We start from the raw sequence: 19,160 nt of genomic DNA, 5'->3' as shown, positions 1-19,160 counted from the left end.
AGTAATATAATAAAAAATTAGATATTATTTAATGAACTATTTCCTAAATAAAACTTGAAGGAGGAAGGACTTATTAGTAATACGGTCTACCAGTCCTATTGCTAGCAATATTCCTTGGCAGGTCGACCTCCAACTGGTCTTCCCTGGAAACCATCATGTTCAATTCCAGGTATTTTCTGACTCGCCGTCTTTCATTCTCATCCCTTACTGGTGTCCCGCCAGCGTATACCATTAGTGCGGGCAGGGTTACCATTACATTAGCATACATTTAAAAAAATAAGATTTATTTGGGTAACTAAAAATCATTTCCATTCCAAGAACAGTAGCGGAGACAGCTTTGGACACAAACATGTCTGAAGTATATACATGTCTTTTTTAAGGAACTAACTCCCTCCCTGCAAAATAAATCTTTAATGAGTCTATGTGAATAGGTCTAAGAAGGAATTTTGAAATCTTTGGAATAGGTACCGGATACAAGTAAACTGAAAGTGAAAGTTTTTATATTTTTTTAAATTTAAGTAGTTAATAATATATATATGGTAGATGCATACGATAACTAAAATCATACAGATAAGTAGTTTTAAATTTTTAATTTATCTTTGGTTTCTTACTTTAAAACGAAAAAAAATTTAGGTACTTTATTTATTTTATTAATAAATAAAAGACTTGTAACCCATAATGAATAATCCTCAGAACTAACATTACAGATTATATAAAACTCGTTTTTCTTCTTTGTTTTTTTTTTTATTCTTTGTCTCTTTTTAAGAAATACCTCTGAAAGAATCACTTCGCAAATATACATAGATATAACTTTAAAAGCACTTAAAAGCACAACGGTTTACACGTTGAATGTACTAAATACGTAACATATACGCTTTGCACCTACACTTAATATAGTGTAAACCGGCTACATTTGCAGTCAGTGTCAAATGTCAATGTCAAAGTAAACCGTTTTTTATTTAGAAAACTATTTTTGGGTCGGTCGTTATTGTACCCTGACGAATTTATTTAGATTTTAATGAAAATAAACACTGTGAATCGTTAGCCTACGCCTATAATATAATTTATGCGTTCATTTACAATTAGACTTTTCAAGATTTACTGATTATAGAAATGGACACATCAAATAATGACGGTGAGATAAGAATAAATAAACATTTAACGCCGCGTTGGTATTCTTCATAGGCCGACTCTGTTATTTCTTCGTAATTTAATGTTTTTACAGAGTATTTCGTGACTGCACTGCAAATATTTGATTACTGTGGAGCTGATAGTTCAAGTACATTACGTGTTGATGCGCTGATGGATAAATTCGCTCCTTTCATTAAAACGAACAAGTAAGATTTCAGACAGGCACTAAATATTAAATATATTCAATCATTATATGTTTATTTCCTTTATTCTTAGCTATAATATTTATTTTTTCCAAAGTGCCATTAATTGTAGGTATATACTTCAAAAACATGAAGGTTAAAGGAAAAATATTGTTTAATTAGTCACATTACTCATTTCCCACCTAATGTAAACATTCTGTTCCAGTTGTGGCATCATACAAACAAACTATAAAAATCAGCCTTGTATTTGTATGTATAAGTAATTTATTGACATTTATTCATTGTATGTTTATAAAGATGGGTTTTATTAATTAAAAAATATTAAATTTTTATAGATATAGATATCACCTAATTGTCATTATTTTATTCACATATATATTGTGTGTATGTAGTGTTGACAACACTATAATTTTGCTGATTTCAAAAATGTCATCATAATTTTTTATATAATTTAAAATTCATTTTACTTATTGTAAATAAATTTCATTTTACTTCAAGTTAGCAACTAAATTCATTGAGGTAATGACAAATAAAGGAATGTTTCATTTAGTGTCTTACTAAAAAAAAGTCTAGAAATTATGAATGTGTAAACATCTCTTTTTTCATAAAAATAAATGTCAACATATAATTCTATTCTAGGTCAGAATATAGTCACCTGAAATCAATACTGGATCCTGACCATGACAATCCAGAAATAAATGTGGCAATGTTGGCGAAGGCGCTGAACAAGTATAGTGAAAGCCAGAAAATAAAAGTTGATCTTGATGAAAGGTAAAACAATTTATGAATTTCTCTCTTTAAGACTACCATTATTTAAAATTTCATATATAGTGAGATACCCTATTCATTTTCCATCTTACATCCCTTTCTATTCATATTTCATTCTAAAGTGACTGACATAACCCAAAGGATAAGCTAAATTGGTAATGGATTGGTCACAGGGCTTGAAGATTCAACAACTAATTGAGAAGAAAGGTTCTTAAATGGTGACCTTCAACAAGCAAACACAGTGTAGAATGACTTCTTCACTAATGTAGCGACAACCTCAAATACATTGCAGAGAGTCAGTGGATGCAGGTAGCTTGGGACAACTGCTTATGACAGTTTATGGAGGAGGCCTATGTTTAGTTAGTAGTTCAGTCAGTAGTGGACAGTTAATGGCTGATATGATGATGATTCCTTTCTATTTTATATTGCTCTCTTATTTACACATTGCTACAGTTGTAAAAAGTACAGGTGTCAAGTTTTAAATTACAAAAAAAATGTATATGAAGTCCACTTTAGATTTTACACTCAATGGTTGACTTTTTGTGTACTACCCTAATAATTTATATTATCAGTGGCCTGTTAATATACATTTTCAGTAATTCAAATTACATAAATATCTATTTATTTTAAATAAATAAGGGGAACCTATTTTCGTTCAATATGACAGTAGGTTTTGCTTAAAGGTACCTAGTTATAAAAAAAATGTTCATGATATAATAAATTAATATATTCTTTTTTTGTATAGTTTCAATTTGAAGACTGGGCAGGCACCACATGATTCTGACTCAGGAATATCTACAGATGGTAAGTAAATCATTATCAAATTATCTTTAATCTAATGTTATTATATTTCTGAAAGTATTAATATCTAATGTTAATATATTATCTATTAATATATATCTAATGTTATTATATTTCTGAAAGTATAAATAATATTATTTCATTTTAAATAGTATATGAAACGAAAAATTTCGACTACAATTAAAAATTGAATGGTTAAATGATTAATACAAAATGTACATGACATTTAGTATTTTAATTATTTAACCATAGCTAAAAATAGACAAACTTAACCCTCTTTTTTACTTAAAAGTGGGGTTATATATATCATAAAAGATAAAAATAGGTTGCATACCATCCTGTTATTACTACTGCTTTGTTTAATTTAATAGTATATTAAATGTTTGTTTACATTTTTTTTTTTAATTTGACAGTTACCTAATTCACCAAGGGTTAACACTGATCTGCTTTATCCTCACCTATTATCTCTCACTGGTGTCCCATCAGTGTCTACCAATAGAAGAGGCAGGTTTCCCATTCCATTATTAACTATTCAAGAAATTAATTGTCAACCCAACTCCATTATTAAGGGGAAAGGAATTGTTAGTAATGAAGTCCAACAGTCTCATTACTAATAATATACCCTATAGATCAATCCCCATGGTTCCCCTTGGAAACCACTATCAATATCATCACAATGGGTGACCTGCTTTTATTCTCACTGGTGACTCGCTAACGTAAACTAATAGCACAGATAGGGGGGGAGGGGAGGATTATTAGTTATAAGGAGTACCAATCCTATTGCTATCAATATAAACTGGCAGGTCGGCGTCCAAGTGTTCCCCTTTGGAAACAATTATGCTCAATTCCATGTGTATTCATCACGATTGGCTAACTGGTCTGACTTTTCATTCTCACCTATCATTCCTCACTGGTGCTCCGTCAGCGTATACCGTTAACGCAGGTGGGGATACCATTTCATTAATATTCAATAAAAAAATAGCACAGGTGGGTTTGCCATCCTATTTACACTCATTAAAAAGTAACTCCATTATCATATAGGTTTCCAACTGCTGGAGGAGTTGCAATGCGAGCTGCGCGAGAAGACGCACCTGGCTGCCCAACTGCGCGGTCAGCTGGAGTTCACCGACCGGCAGCATGAGGAAGCGCTCGCCGCCATAACTGCCGAGCGAGATTCTCTGCGTGCACACCTCAACATGTATGACGCGAACTATGATACTGTTGTTCCATTGAAAAAGTTATTTGATATTGAACTAGCTGTTTCTCATGGCTTTGCCCCCATGAATCAGTACATAAAGGATGCTATGTGTTATGATATGTGGTGACTTAATGGTAGAGGGATGGGCAGCAGTGTCCCTCTTAAAACATCTCTAAAAGCCTAACTGCAGTTGCCAACCCGCCTGCCAAGCATGACTACTGATAGAACTCCCCTTATGGGGAAAGCTTTTGTTTAGCAGTGGACATTTAACACCTGAAATGATTAGTAAAATCATTATCTTTCTTCTCTTGTCCCGTTTACTTGGGGTCGGCGTAATATGATATAATTTATATTACACGAGGTTTTGGCTTTTGATTTTACGATTGAGCGCCTGTCTGATGTCAACTCTCCTTGGTAAATAGTTGTCTTTATTTAAAATAAAAAAAAAAAAAAAAATACGTACATAAGAAGATATCTAAGTTAATATAATGTGTACAACTATTATATGTCAGGAGGTATTAGTGATTAACAGTTGAGATTGCTACTTTTAAGGAGAAATTGGAATAATAATATACAGTTTGGTATATTAATTTATATTATAGCTCTGTTTATGATGGGTTGGTTTAATTATATATTTTGTACTGACAGGCTCCGCGACGAGAACATGAACTTGTCGCACGTGCGGCGTGATTACGAGGAGGCGTGTGAGCGGCTCAGCAGCAGCGAGCAAGCCCTAGGCCGCACCCGCCGCGACCTTGATACCGCCTCGCGCCGCGCCGGCCGCCTGCAGCAACACGTCGCCGCGCTCGAAAGCGAGGTAGGACAGCTTAGTAGCACCACACTGTACCACTCGAGGGTGAGGTAGGAGACCTTACTTTACATATAGGGAGGAAAGGGATTGTAACTAATGGGAGATATAACAGCTCTACTGCTAGAAATATATTTTTTATTCAAGTAAACTTAATTACAAGTATTTTTGAATAGTTATTTTTTTATGATTCCACAGCCCATTTGGAATGTAATTTCAGCTGAGAAGAACAGGCAAAAAACTACTATCGCTTTTATAAACAAAAGTTTTAGAATTTAGAACAAGATTTTACAGTTATAGATAATGAATATAGAAAATGCCGCAAGAGTTATTTAATAAACAAATCAAGTCTATTATTGTAAATATTGAATTGTATTGATTGTTAATTTAAATTGTATTATTTATTTATTATAATGCATTCATGTACAAAATATAGAGTTGGTACAATGTTCTTATTATAAATTGTAATATTATATGATATAACCAATCATTTCAATCTCCATGAGATTCTTCTTCTTGATGAATTCATTGTAATGAGCTAACTGACCTCTTTTCATCCTCTCCCATCATCCATTGGTACTCAATCAACATATACCTTTAACACGGGCTGAGCAACATTTTCATCCATTAAAATGATCTTATTGTCCAATATTTTATCATCACAATATACTAGATCCAAATATATTTCCATAAATGTCAATAATTTTAACCCGTTCCTTGTATTTTTTCTTTTCTATCACTGTATAATTTGTAACCTCGGTGGTGCATTTCACAAACATCTCTATGTGTTCTCTAACAGAATTCACAATATTAAGTTTCATATATAGAGGACACAATGTATTTTTACCACCATTTATTAATTGATTGATTGAATGTTGTTGATTGATACACAGGGTAGAAATGCTGTTTTTTTTTTCGTCAAATTGTGATTTAATCCTGTAATAGTGATGTAATAAAGAATTAAATAAACTTCCTACTTGTTCATATATTTACAGAAACAAATCCTACAAGAGCTGTTGACCAAATCAAAAGAAGAATGCCACCGCATCAACGAGATGTATGCTAGCAGACAATCGTCCCTGCTAGAAGAGAATGAAACTCTCAAAACAGAACACGCGGACCTCGCCTCGCGGCTGCAAGATCAGGAGGAATTTATGCAACAGTTGATAAAGGAAAAGGTGATATTGCTATCTCTTTTATATTAATTAGGCGTGTATAATATCAGTACCAGTCCAATATCTATATATTGGGTTACTCTGGATATTGATAGTGGAAAAATTGGTCATTTATTTTGATGTCTCTCATACCAGTCTGATATTTATATTTATTTCGATCGGGTTCTTAATTTCAATATTCATTATTTATTTGAACTTTATTGCACTGTTTATAAAAAATATTTATTTATTTATTTCGAATTAGGCACACCAACAGTATACATATTATACATAAATTAAATAACATTTTTTGTGCAGCACGCTGATATGCATACCTATAGCAGGCGTACACAACATTGACTACAGATTACATTCATATAAATGTCATAATATAATTAATATAATAAATTAAATTTATAATCACATATTTTAAATTAAAATAATAAATACAGTCTTAAGAAAAAGTTATACAAAATGGTGCCTTATCACTAAGCAATCTGTTTCAGAGTACCTTTAGGTTGTATTATATAATAATAATAAATATTTATTTGCGTAAAAACATGGTATAACAGTGATGTTATAATTATATTTAAGAGTGCACATGTCTTGCTAAAATCATATAGTATGCAAATTAAATTTCCTATTATCAATCATTGTTAGATATACAAAATTTTTTGTTAATACTAAATGTTAAAAACATCTACCAAATAAATCTTTTATGTCATAAAAATTCTGTTCCATTAGCCAGTTATATAATCTTCTCCCAAATAAAGTGACATTCAAATCTTTAAATTCATTTGGAATTTTATTATATATATATATATAAACACATATAGTAGGGCAGTTTCTTTTATATTTGTTTCTTTTTATATTTCTTTTATGTTGTATATGATATAAAATAACTGATATTTAATATATCTGTTATTGTGACAATATATAAGTATTGCAGCTACAATATATAGACATTGTCAGTGTCAATCAAGCATTTAGTTCTTCTATTGGCATTTGGCTATTGTATATTTATTAATACTAACAACGATAGAGGCAAAGTTTACGCGATACCAACCCTTCTGTATTTTTCGGGAATTTTTTATAGAAACTAAATTTTAAATTGATATTCCCAGGTACATCTGGAAATGGAGTTGACTGATATGTTGAACAAATCCAACCAGACCCAGCAGAGAATAGACCGGTCCATAGACATCAGTTACACAGAGGATCAGATGTTGAACGCACTCGACAGTCTCAATGCCGATAGTCGATTCTCACAAGGTAAAAAAAAGATATGTAACCTATTTCACTGAAAAATAAATTTATGTATGTGTTATGCATGACAGTAAAAGCTTATTTTTAATCTGTCTACATTATTGTACTGCTACTCTGTATAATGTAAATAATGCTTCTAAGTGTTCCCCTTTCTCTATTCTATAGCAACTTTCTTAAGCTTTGCGAAAGTTTGTGTTATAACAAAGTATACTCTCTGTTATGTCCATGGTACTGCTCATGTCTGTAGGCGACGGTTGCCACTTTCCATTAGGTGAGCCGTCAGCTTGTTTGCCATTCTAAATTGCATATAAAGAAATGTTATATATATATATGCTACTGCTCAGACAAAAAACAACAGTATGTTATGATATTCAATTTTTTCCCTTTTTAATAATTACATTGTAATACAAAGGGCTCTCTCCATAAGGTTGTTAGCCTATCATCATGCTGAATAAACGAATTGGTATAATGTTTTATTGCGAGTTTTCCTAGTTATCTGTTATGACTTTCTGGTGATCAAATTAAGTAATTAAGAAATATTATTTCGAAAGCAAGTAAAAAACAATTTTTTTTTTATTTGTTCAAAAAGCTGAGTGACAGTATCGTAATAAAAAGGTTGTCTTAATTATTTTTCAATTAATATACTCATTCACTTATTCTAGACAACCGTTTGTTAGACGAAGAATCATTTGTAAACGCTTTAAAAGAGGACCAAGGGCGCGCGACCAACATGTCGCTGTTCGACGAAATACGACTGAGCTTTTGCAACAAATCGCGTGTTAATTACATAGACTTCAGCACCACCTGTGATAAATGTAAAGAAACATTTGACAAGTCACTGACCACTGTAGGCACACAAACGGACGACGATCTTGTGGATAAAATATATAATAAAATATCTAGTCGTGTTCATATTCGAAATGATATATGCAATGTTGAAGTTCAAACAGAAGTCTGTGATTGTTCATTAAAATCATATTATAATGTCACAACACAGACTCAATTCTGCAGCGCATTTAATTTACATGCAGACATAGCTATACAAAATGATCGTAAATTAAAATCCCGCCAAAATACGGCTATACAAACAGACGATACAAATAATAATCATTCTGGACCCTGTACGAACTGTGCTAAGTGCGAAAATATGATAGCACACGCTGCGAAATTAGAAAGTGACATTCTAAAATCACAAAGCACCGTAACAGCTATACAGATCGACTTTGACGGGTACGAGAATAACCTGAACGTTATACAGAGTTTAGTCGCCAAGGAGAATGATAGAAATATATACCTACAATCCACTGTAGACAGTCTGCAGTCCAAGTTAGTTATATTAGAAGATCTGTGTGCCAATCAAAGAGATAGGATCACCAGCCTAATGTCTGATACGTGCTCAGTTCGTAGCCAAACAAACAGCTTCATGTGTGATACCTGTACCGCGCAAAGCCAAACTGAATTTGGTAAATTCATTCGTACTTACGTAATGTTGGTAGTATGTCGTATTATTTTGTTTAGTATTGTGACGTCCTGTTTAAATATGGTGGTAGAGTAGTATGTAGTATTTTATATCATATATTATAATAAACGATTCGCTCCAGTTTTGCACGGGTAGATAGAAAGATAATTAGTTTATTAAAACTAACTTTTATAAGCAATTTTTTAATACTTTAAGTTACATTATAGTAATTAGGGACCTCTAATTTGTAAATATATATATATATATATATATATATATATATATATATATATATATATATATATATATATATATATATATATATATTCTATGTGACTTGCTGACAATGCAGATTTCTGTAGTTAAAGGAATTTTTAAAATCGGTTAAGTAATTTTTGAGTTTATCCAGTACAAACATTAAAAAGTGCATATTTATTAGTGCAGGATCCCTACATTAGAAAAATCTGTATTCACGGATATATCTAATTTTATTGGTCTGTGTGTTTTCTATATATAATGTGAATGTATTTACAAAAGCATATTTAGTCTACTAGTTGTCTAGCTCCCATAGTAGATAGATATACAGTACTGGCGATTAATCTATCGGGAGGTGGTATATTGTTCCAACATTTTGTGGCTTGATATCGGAAGCTACCGTTAAAAGCTACGTACGTGTACAAACTCTGGTTAGTTTGGTTGATGTAGTATAAATAATATATGTTGGCCTTTAATTCGATTTATTTTTACTTTATTAACATTTATTGGTAATTTTTGGTGTAAACTAGTTTTTGTACTTCCTTTTATAACACGAAGGGATGTGCGTGATTGTCAAAATATCGATAATTCAATATTATAAAATATCAATATTTATTTGGTGGACATAAATTACATAAATGTCATTATTTTACAATTTAATTGCTCTTAAATTATTGTATAGAACAGTTATTGGATTAGAGTATTATAGCAAATTAATAAAAGAAAAAATAAAGTCTAGGTTATTAGACGAGCGATAAAGTGGATTTTTTTTCATAGAAACTATCTCTCGCCTGCGCAGGCCGTAAATTTGTTAGTAGTTATGTAGATGGCGCGGTTAGCGGTAAGTACATTAATTGTGTGTGTGTATATATATATACAGATAACAGAAATTTTATAAACTTACTATGTTTGAGTAATTGTTTCGACTTCATCCAGAAGTCTTGCGATGTAAAGCACCATATTCACCCTGGAGATGACTTAGGGATGGAGTCGAAACGATTATCGGCAACAATAGATATAGTAAGTTATAAAATTTGCGTTACACACAAAAAGTTTTGTTTTGGCTAACATATATCTTACATACGTATATACCTCATATGTACATAAATATATGTATATTTATATGAAAAATGGTCATGTTTTAAAAAAAATTATACATGTTGCGTTCAAAGTGTAATTATTGCCTCTTTTTAACAGATACGGCATCTGTGGGGACACAAGCGCAGGTGCCTTGTGTGGAGTGTGAAAAACGCAAAGCTGTCGCGTCGCATAAAAATGTTAAGAAGTACCTCTGGTGTGTATGATATTCTAATGGACTTAACGGATTTCATTCCAGTAAAAATTCTTTCAGAATATAAAAGCTAGTGGTTATCTCTTTTCAAGTGTACCATTAGGAATGATTTTCGATTAGTCATGTCATTCGCAATTGATATTACTGTTTTTGTTATTTTAATCTAATTCGAAGCAAAATAAATTATTCTAAATATATCAATGTTAATTAATTGTAGTAAAAGATATCTAGAGCATTTTAAAGTCTAGAAAAACGTGTTCACATTTAATAATTCATTAATTTATAGATAATTAAATTATAGTAAAAGTATAATATATAAATAAATCCTCCATGATCAATCTTATATCTATATAATTGTATTGTAAAATCTTTATTGTACATGATTCAAATTAAGCACTCATAAACGATTTTATATACAATGGCGGACTTATCCCATAAAGGAATCTCTTACAGTCAACCTTTGAGAAGAACCTTATAAATTAATGAGGTGAAACTTTTAATTCATGGTGGCCAGGATTTGTTTACACTGTAATTTTAGTCCTAATGTGTTTTATATGGATGCTATATTTTTAATTTTCATATATACTTTTGATTAATTATTGTAACTGATAATTGGGCCCAATTTTAAAACGTCATTTCTATAAATCTCTCTCTTCTCGTTTAAGAGTTTCCTCTTGTCGGTGAAACTAATTCATGCATTCTCTTCCAACCAGCTCTATTCTAGGCCACATCTTTGACCTCCCTATACGACATGACACCTAGTGTTTCCTTTATCTGTCCCATGTAACTTTTTTCCCTTCCTCTTTTGTCTTCTATACTTCCTTCTAGTATACTCTATAAAAAATCGTCATGTCGTATAAGGCGGCTCTTAATTTTATTTCTTCTATCCTCTATTCAAATTTTAAATATTCAAATCTTATTAAATGTAACTATTTATCTAATTTTTTATATTAGCAGCTTCGCGAATTTACTGTTTTATGAATATCTTCAGAAACTAAATTTATTATAATTTTTAAATTTATTATATTTATGTTTTTTTTTTTTTTTAATTTAACTGTGATATCATATTGGAATTCTAATTTTTATAAATAGAGAAATAACACGTCAGAATTTACCATGTGTAATAATATATTTTTGAAAACTGAAAAATATTTATTTATTTAACACTTTATTGCGTCAGAAACATATAAAAATATACAATAACAATTGAACAATTCAAGTGAAATACGTAAAATAAAATGCACATCAAAATATACACATAAAGGTGCAAAATGCTGTATTATCGCTAAGGCACATATATCCCCACAGATTAATATATATCAAAATAATCCTCTAAACAGTATAGAATTGTATAATAATACTTGTTTTTACTCGCGTCTACGTCTGCATAACCGGGATATATTTAATGATAAAAAGCAGTCTATATCCTTCTCCATGCCATATAATATGTGTATACCAATTTCATAGCAATTAATCCGCTATAAAGTAACAAACAATGAAACAAACTTACTTTCACATGATATTAGTAGCTTCTTGTATATACACTGTTCCCGCACCAGCATCTTTCAAATAGGACAGTTTATAATTGCAGGGAGCCGCTAAAATGTTTGTTTCAATTATTCGCCGTGATCTGCTTTATATGCGCGGTGTGTCTGCTATACGGCGTGGTGCGCCGACGCGACTCCTGCATAACCAGGGGCTCCGGTGACGGCCGCGGAGCCCTGCCTTGGCGCTGGCTACAACCGCAAGACCTCATGGATCTGTTACTACGCATTGAGTACGTCGCAGAGGTTCCCATGTGAGCACCCACCTTCCTGCTTATATTGTCTTACATCCAATCACAGTGTGAGTGTTTTGAAATTTTTCAAAAGGTTTTGTAATAAATATTACCTATTATGAAATGTTATTCTTAAAATTCACTAATATAGTAAAATAATATTTCGTAGTATGGTAAGATTAACTGGAACGATTTTCTTTATCTAACTTATAATCCTAAGCGACTACAAGGGGTGAATATTTAATATACTTAAAATAATTTATTATTATTAATATTTTTGTATGTACCTTAGTTGACTGATGGAAAATGTCTTATGGTGTTATGTCCACTATATATATACGTATACATGAATATTAATAAATAAATATTTACTCTAAGCAAAAATAAACGCATATTAAAGATTTATATACGAAAATCATACTTCTTGATACATATACCGATAGTTAATGATGTAGGTTAGTTCCATGAGAAAAGGAAAAAACATATAAAATGCTTATGAATTATAGAGGTCTAATATTAAATATTATATTTTTTCAATTTGGCGTAGGTAGATAGATATGTAATTGACATGCATTACTTACGGCACACAAATAACAAATATAGGTACATACACAAAGAAAATAAAAATAAAGGAATAAATATACAAAAAAAAAATATATAAAAGAGGTATAATTTGTGAATTTATTGCTTTGTCCTCAAAAGAGCGAAACACTGATATTCTGTTGTGGCTAAAAGTAAAAAAAATACGCCCCCCCCCCCCCCCCCCCTTAGGATGAAATAAGTAAGTTTTAGAAAATTATATTCAAAAGTTGGTCTCATTGAATATTTCTGTGTGAGTGTTACATTAAAGAGACTGTTTATTGTAAATTAGCTTATTTGTCTGTAATGCGTAACGATATGTAGAATGCGTATTTTTTACAATTTTGTATAATTTAACCAAGGATTCATAGATAAAAATGACTCGAATAACTTTGCTAGGTTTCATAAGGCGTTGAAGTCATTAAAAAAATAAATAATAATAAGCATATATTGTACTAGTCCTAATGAATGTACTCAAATATTTGCCACATGGTACTGTTTCTTTCGTGGCGTAATTGGAAACGCTCAAGTTAGATAGATCAGTGACTTGAGTTCTGTTCGTTACATGGATGATAATTTTTTTGCAATAAAATTTATTTTTAAATATAATGTAATGGAATTTATATATATAGTATATATTTACATTTATATACATAAAATATAGTACGTCAAATATTATAGAAGATCCGTTAAAATGAAACCTTATATAAAGTGCGTATTTGCACATGAATGATTAAAAACTTCCTTACTATTGGTTTTATTCTTTATTTCACTTACATTTGAAAAAAAAATATAAGATATAATTTTTAAATGATTTTTCAAGTCGGTAAAATTATATTACTTGAAAGTGTAAGTTTTTTATGTGGTGATAAAATAATATGTTAACCATTATATGTTCCATGTTCATAGACAATGTGACGTAGAACCAAAAGAGGATCACACGCTTAACCATAGACTATATGTAGCTTTTAAATAAAATAAAATGTGATGGTCTGCCAGATTTATATTACATACTAAAATGTTATATCGTTCATATTTTGACTTATATATATATATTTAAATTTCTGTAACCATGTTCTGTGAATAAATAAGCCAAATATGTTAGTATAATAACCAAATATCATAAATATTGATACAAATGCGTGAAATTACTATTAATTTTAATTATAATTAGATGTCTAAGATACTGAAGCGTCAAGTAAATGGTTTGTCAAATTTAGACAATTCAAACTTCAATTTAGACTCTTTTCCAATTCTATTTCTATATTCTAATTCTCTTTTCCAATATATTTTTAAAAATTTAAATATTGACAATTTAATTGATCGTTTACTGACTACTTAATAACTCTTAAGGTACACTTACACGGGCAACTTATTTGCACTGTCTTGGGTAATATTTCTTAATTATGATGTTCATACCAACATTGAAAACCCAAGATTCTAGATATTCCCCCTCCCCTGTATTTATTTTCATAAATACTGCTATGTAAGATAATGTTTTAATGTACTGACATGAATATACTACAAATAGCAACCAATTTACTGCGAAGTCAACAGGTAACAACTGTTCCTAAAATATACACACTAATACTGAAAAATATAGAGCAATTAAATAAATAATTATATCAAAAACTTACTCATGTATATGTCTTTGATGCGCTGAGACTTATTTTTTTAAGTAATTTTAGGCAATAATTGCCAATTGTTATTAGATCACTTTTTATTGAACTGGCAATATCTCTAGCATAATCGAATCGTAGTATAAATAATTCTATTTTACTAATCGTCCATCGAAAACATCAATACAGCAATTCGTCCCGAATTGTCATACAATCATTCGGAACACCAAAAGCGTTCGAACTTACTGGTTGTTCTTAGTGATTGAATGTTGGCACCGAACACAAATTGTTTAGCGTTGTCGTGACGTCATAATTTACAGATATTTCCCAGGGTTGCTCAATTTATATTGTCCATTTCAGAGTGCTTCTATATGTTAGTGACGGCTTTGGGTACCTTGATTATAGTCAAAGGTTTCTTCGACACACAATTTTGTTTGGCTATAATAAATAATAAATAAATAAATTCTTTAATCAAGGCAACCAGGGCCTACAAAATTTTAACCATATTAGTTTGCACCAAATATAAATTATTAAATCAAATTTTGACACTTATAATAAATAACAATATCTTAACCTACTTTTTTTGTATGTTAGCCAGCATGTGAATCATTCTGCAACGATTCAAATACTGGCAGTCTGGACGGTCCGCAAATACCCTAAGGATAGTTATGCCAGCAGATTTTGTGTTAGCGAAGTTTTGCTCATATATAAGAGCTCATGTAGTAAAATGTAATAAGTTTTAATATTAAATATATAAATTTCTCATTGTTTAGTTATAATAATTCATATTCTACTTATTTGAAATAAAAATTTGATTACAATTATTTAATAATTCTTCTTGTGAATGCAAGAAGTGATGTGACGAAGTGTGTAAATGAATTTAGAGCTTCTAAAATTTTATATAAAAAAAATTACTATGATTTTTTTCCTTAATTAGTATTTTAATATAATAGTTTAATTGTTATTTACTTACCTACTAAAATTCTAAATTAAGTCATAATAGTTATAAAAGTGTTAAATTTAATTCCTCTTTTTTTAAAGAGATGTGACTTTTTAGTATATTTGTTATTTTAATGCATGTTGCTTTTCAAAGTGTTTTATTACTAAACTTTTGAGTGCTTCTATTTTAATAGTTTATAGCATAGATTTTATAAATGGCATGATTTTTTTATAACTGAACGCTTATTTTATTTGACATAAAAGAAATTTAACTTTTTTTTCCTTATTATTTCTTTGCCAATTTTTTTTTATATTATTGTTTTTACGATTTAAAATTATCAGACAATTAGTATGTTCGTGAATATGTAATACCAATTTCATTTTTTTTTGTGTGCTCCCATTAATTTCCTTTATATATATTTGTGTGTCAAATAATTTGTGACATAAATACATACTATTTTAATATATAAAATATTACATATATTTTTAACATGGTTGTAATAATAATAGGCATTGGTATAATTAAAAATATTGCCCGTAAGCGTGAGGGGGCGGGGGCTTCCAATTAGCTCCCTCCTTCCCTCTCCCCGCCCCTATATATTCTTATGATAATTGGCATAAATTGAAAATCGTGCATTCATCATGAAAGATTAAATAATCCCTGTGATAATTCAGTGCCAGTAAAATTAAGATTTTAGATTCGAATTATGCATACCAATCGACTATAGTTTCAGTTTGACCATTTGTGGCAGATTCCTATCAATATTTACTTTTAAAAAAGATGTCTCTATTGAAAATTCATATAGATAATTTGAATTTTCTTGGAATTCTTTAAATCTGTCAAAATTTTGTAAATCATCAACATAACACTGCCACAGACAAAATTTTGGAGCTAAATTTGGCAAAATGGCAGCGATCTGCCATAGATGGTCACGCTATGTAGTTTTGGTACATTTAAGATTTTAATATTTTGTGACATTATACAATTGTATTAGAAAGACTGAGTTCCTATTTCAACATTTAAAAATATATTCTAATTATATATTTACCAATGTTCACTTTTAAATACTTAATATGTAAAAACCATTCTTTTACAATTGACTAAAATGAAATGTAAAAAACTTAGTAATAAATTGACTTTGTACTAACATTATTATAAGTAAAATTTTACTCGTAATTCTTTTTATAATTAGGGAATAATTTGTGTTAGTTTATGTGGCATTTCGTTTAATAACATAGCATTTATATTGTGCATTTATTTTAGCGCTTTGATAAGTTTTATGAGTCTTATAGGAAACTGCCAAAATTGAAAGTATCTAGCCAAGCCTTGACGCAAAAGAGATCAAGTAAGTGGTCTCTTTTAACAAGTTTTTATAGATTAGTTTATATTGCTATGTTCACTCAGAGCAAGGGTCTTAAAAATGCAGTTAATTTGCCTTGTTTTTCCATGGCAAAGTAATCTGCATAATTTATAGAATTGTAGTCGAAAATTTGTTAAAAATTTTCAATATTTCTGCATATTTTTTAATTATAATTCTCATCTTCACGGTTATAATTTTATTTATTTATTTATTATTTAACTCTTTATTGCACCATAAATAAAAATATAAAATGTAAATAGACAAGTGAATAATTATAGCGAAATACAGTAACATAAATACAGATTGTTTTCAAAATTGTTTGCGAATATTTAAGTGTAAAATCCAGATATGTATTAATCATTTGATGTTATGTTTAGTTGATGTTTTTATCTATGCAACGGTTAGTTCACTACATAATAACATTAAATTTATAATAATAATAAATAAATCCAAATTATTAATTTATAGTGCGTCTATTCTGTAGTGCTATTGGGGTCGATTCTGAGGTGTCATTCCTCTAAACCGATCTTCACAGAATTTCAATTTAATATCACAGTGAAATCTTTATTGTAAAGATCAGTATCAACTAGTTTTCTAATACATTTACTTTAAAATTATTGTAATTTTAGTTTATGAGTGCCCTATTCAAGACACTTTCTTTCACGCACGCTTACACTTTGGAATAATTTTTCAGCAGCAGTATTTTCGAACCGATATGACATCTAATTTTCAAGAAAAGAGAATATTCCTTTTTATAAGGCCGGCAGCACACCTGCAATGCTTCTGCTGTTGCGGGTGCTCATAGAGGCGGTATTCACTTACCATCAGGCGGACCACATGCTCGTTTGTCCCCTGTTATAAAAAAAAAGATGGGTCCATAAAGCGGTATTTACGCGAAATTTTAAAATTAAAATATTAGGGTGAAAACTAATTTTATATATTTATATTTAAAATATAAAATTTATATATTTTATATAAATAAATTATATAAATTTATATTTAGAAAAATGGCAACCTAAATTCTACCTTCAATATCTATCTCAATCTCTAAAACTTATATTTCAATATTAAAGTGAAACCATTATAGTGAGGACCAATATAAACTAAATTTACAAAAATATGAGTCTAAATTACATTAAAGTGCGTTCTCGTTGATTTCCCTAACAGAATAATTACGATACATTACCATTTCGAAATTCAAATTTCGAAAATAGAGGGTGGTACTTCAGAATTGATATCAATGTATGTGAAACAGTTCTCATAATATATACTACTCTTCATATGTAAATAGATTTTATATAACATATTTTGCAATAACACATTTTAAGTTTAGTAAGAGTTTAAATCACTAGTTATGTTTCTACACAGATTTACAAATGGCGTTTAATATTTGTAATCGCTACGATTTTAACATTGTTTTTTAACTACCTAGTCCCTAAATGTAAACATTTTATTACTTTGTCCTAATAATAATTCATTATAATCTTTTTTGACTGGTAAAAAACTATACAATGGAACATATAATCTCGTCCTTTTTGAAGTCGGTTAAAAAGTTCAAAGTACTAAAATATCTCCCACAATCATTGTTTTAATAAATATCTTGTTTGCCACTGCTCATTTAGATTCGGTTGTGAACTAGTATAAATTTTGTAATATTTTATAGAATCTGTTTATGTGAATTTGTCCGAATAATAAAGAGATCTTAATAATAAACTGTATTATTAATTAGCACCTATTCTATTTATAAAGTCATGTAAATATTTAACTTCATACCACTTGTAACTTGATTAGAATTATTTTAAATCGTTTGTTAACGGTGTTTACCAAACAATATCCAGACTAGATTATATAACCATAGTACAATACACGGTGGCCCATTCATAAAGTTAATATCCCACCAAGGTGAAGCAACGAAGAAAGTTATAAGTATTTAACAAAAAAATAGGTTTAAGTAAAAAATGCTAACCTGGTAATATACTTTTCTAAGATTACTGTATTTTTTCGACAATGAATAAAATAACAGTTTGCTTCGGAAACCTATAAAATACACTACAAATCCCCTTTTATGATATCCAGATTCCAATTTCTGTTCATTATCGTGGTTTAAAATCGGATACAGAATAAAAATAATGTATTCCAGTTTTCTAGAAGTGTTGCCAGGAGATAACTATATTTGTAGACTTTTTAAAGTTACTTAGTTTCTTAAATAACTACGTAAATCAACAAACAAAAATCCATAATGACTCCACAATCCAAATCTTAGTGATATCAGTTTACAAAGCAGCCGGTAATCTGTCTTTTATACTTACCGGTAACAAAGGGCCAGACCCTTCAAGGTGGCAGGGAACAAAAGGAATCGATCGTAACTGAGAAATGCGAAAGGGAATACTTCCCACAATGTTTTTTTATGCAATTTATTGGGTCAGTTAGGCAAAAAGTGATTGGCCACTTAACTGGACCTTTGTTCAGTGAATTCAGTGTTAAAAGTAGATCGATTTAATACATAGATAAGATTAGAGCTTAGATTATATAAATCGACCATAGAGCCTCA

At 29.9% G+C, this 19,160-nt stretch overlaps 1 protein-coding gene across 1 annotated transcript; it reads left to right on the top strand.

Moving 5' to 3' along the window:
- Positions 1–946: 946 nt before the first annotated feature.
- Positions 947–18,322, top strand: LOC113520799 (uncharacterized). The gene is made up of 11 exons (XM_031910368.2): positions 947–1,135; positions 1,226–1,337; positions 1,974–2,105; positions 2,848–2,906; positions 3,945–4,101; positions 4,750–4,918; positions 5,905–6,087; positions 7,188–7,335; positions 7,992–8,792; positions 10,241–10,337; positions 11,926–18,322. The coding sequence occupies exons 1-11, from the start codon at positions 1,114–1,116 to the stop codon at positions 12,134–12,136; spliced, it is 2,091 nt and encodes a 696-aa protein (XP_031766228.2). The 5' UTR covers positions 947–1,113; the 3' UTR covers positions 12,137–18,322.
- Positions 18,323–19,160: the final 838 nt, after the last annotated feature.

The sequence above is a fragment of the Galleria mellonella genome, unplaced genomic scaffold (genome assembly GCF_026898425.1).
Source record: "Galleria mellonella isolate WM207_F2 unplaced genomic scaffold, CSIRO_AGI_GalMel_v1 utg36, whole genome shotgun sequence".
Classification (NCBI taxonomy): Eukaryota; Metazoa; Arthropoda; class Insecta; order Lepidoptera; family Pyralidae; genus Galleria; species Galleria mellonella.
The sequence above is the reverse complement of the archived record's forward strand: the minus strand, read 5'-3'. Positions and strand labels throughout refer to the sequence as shown.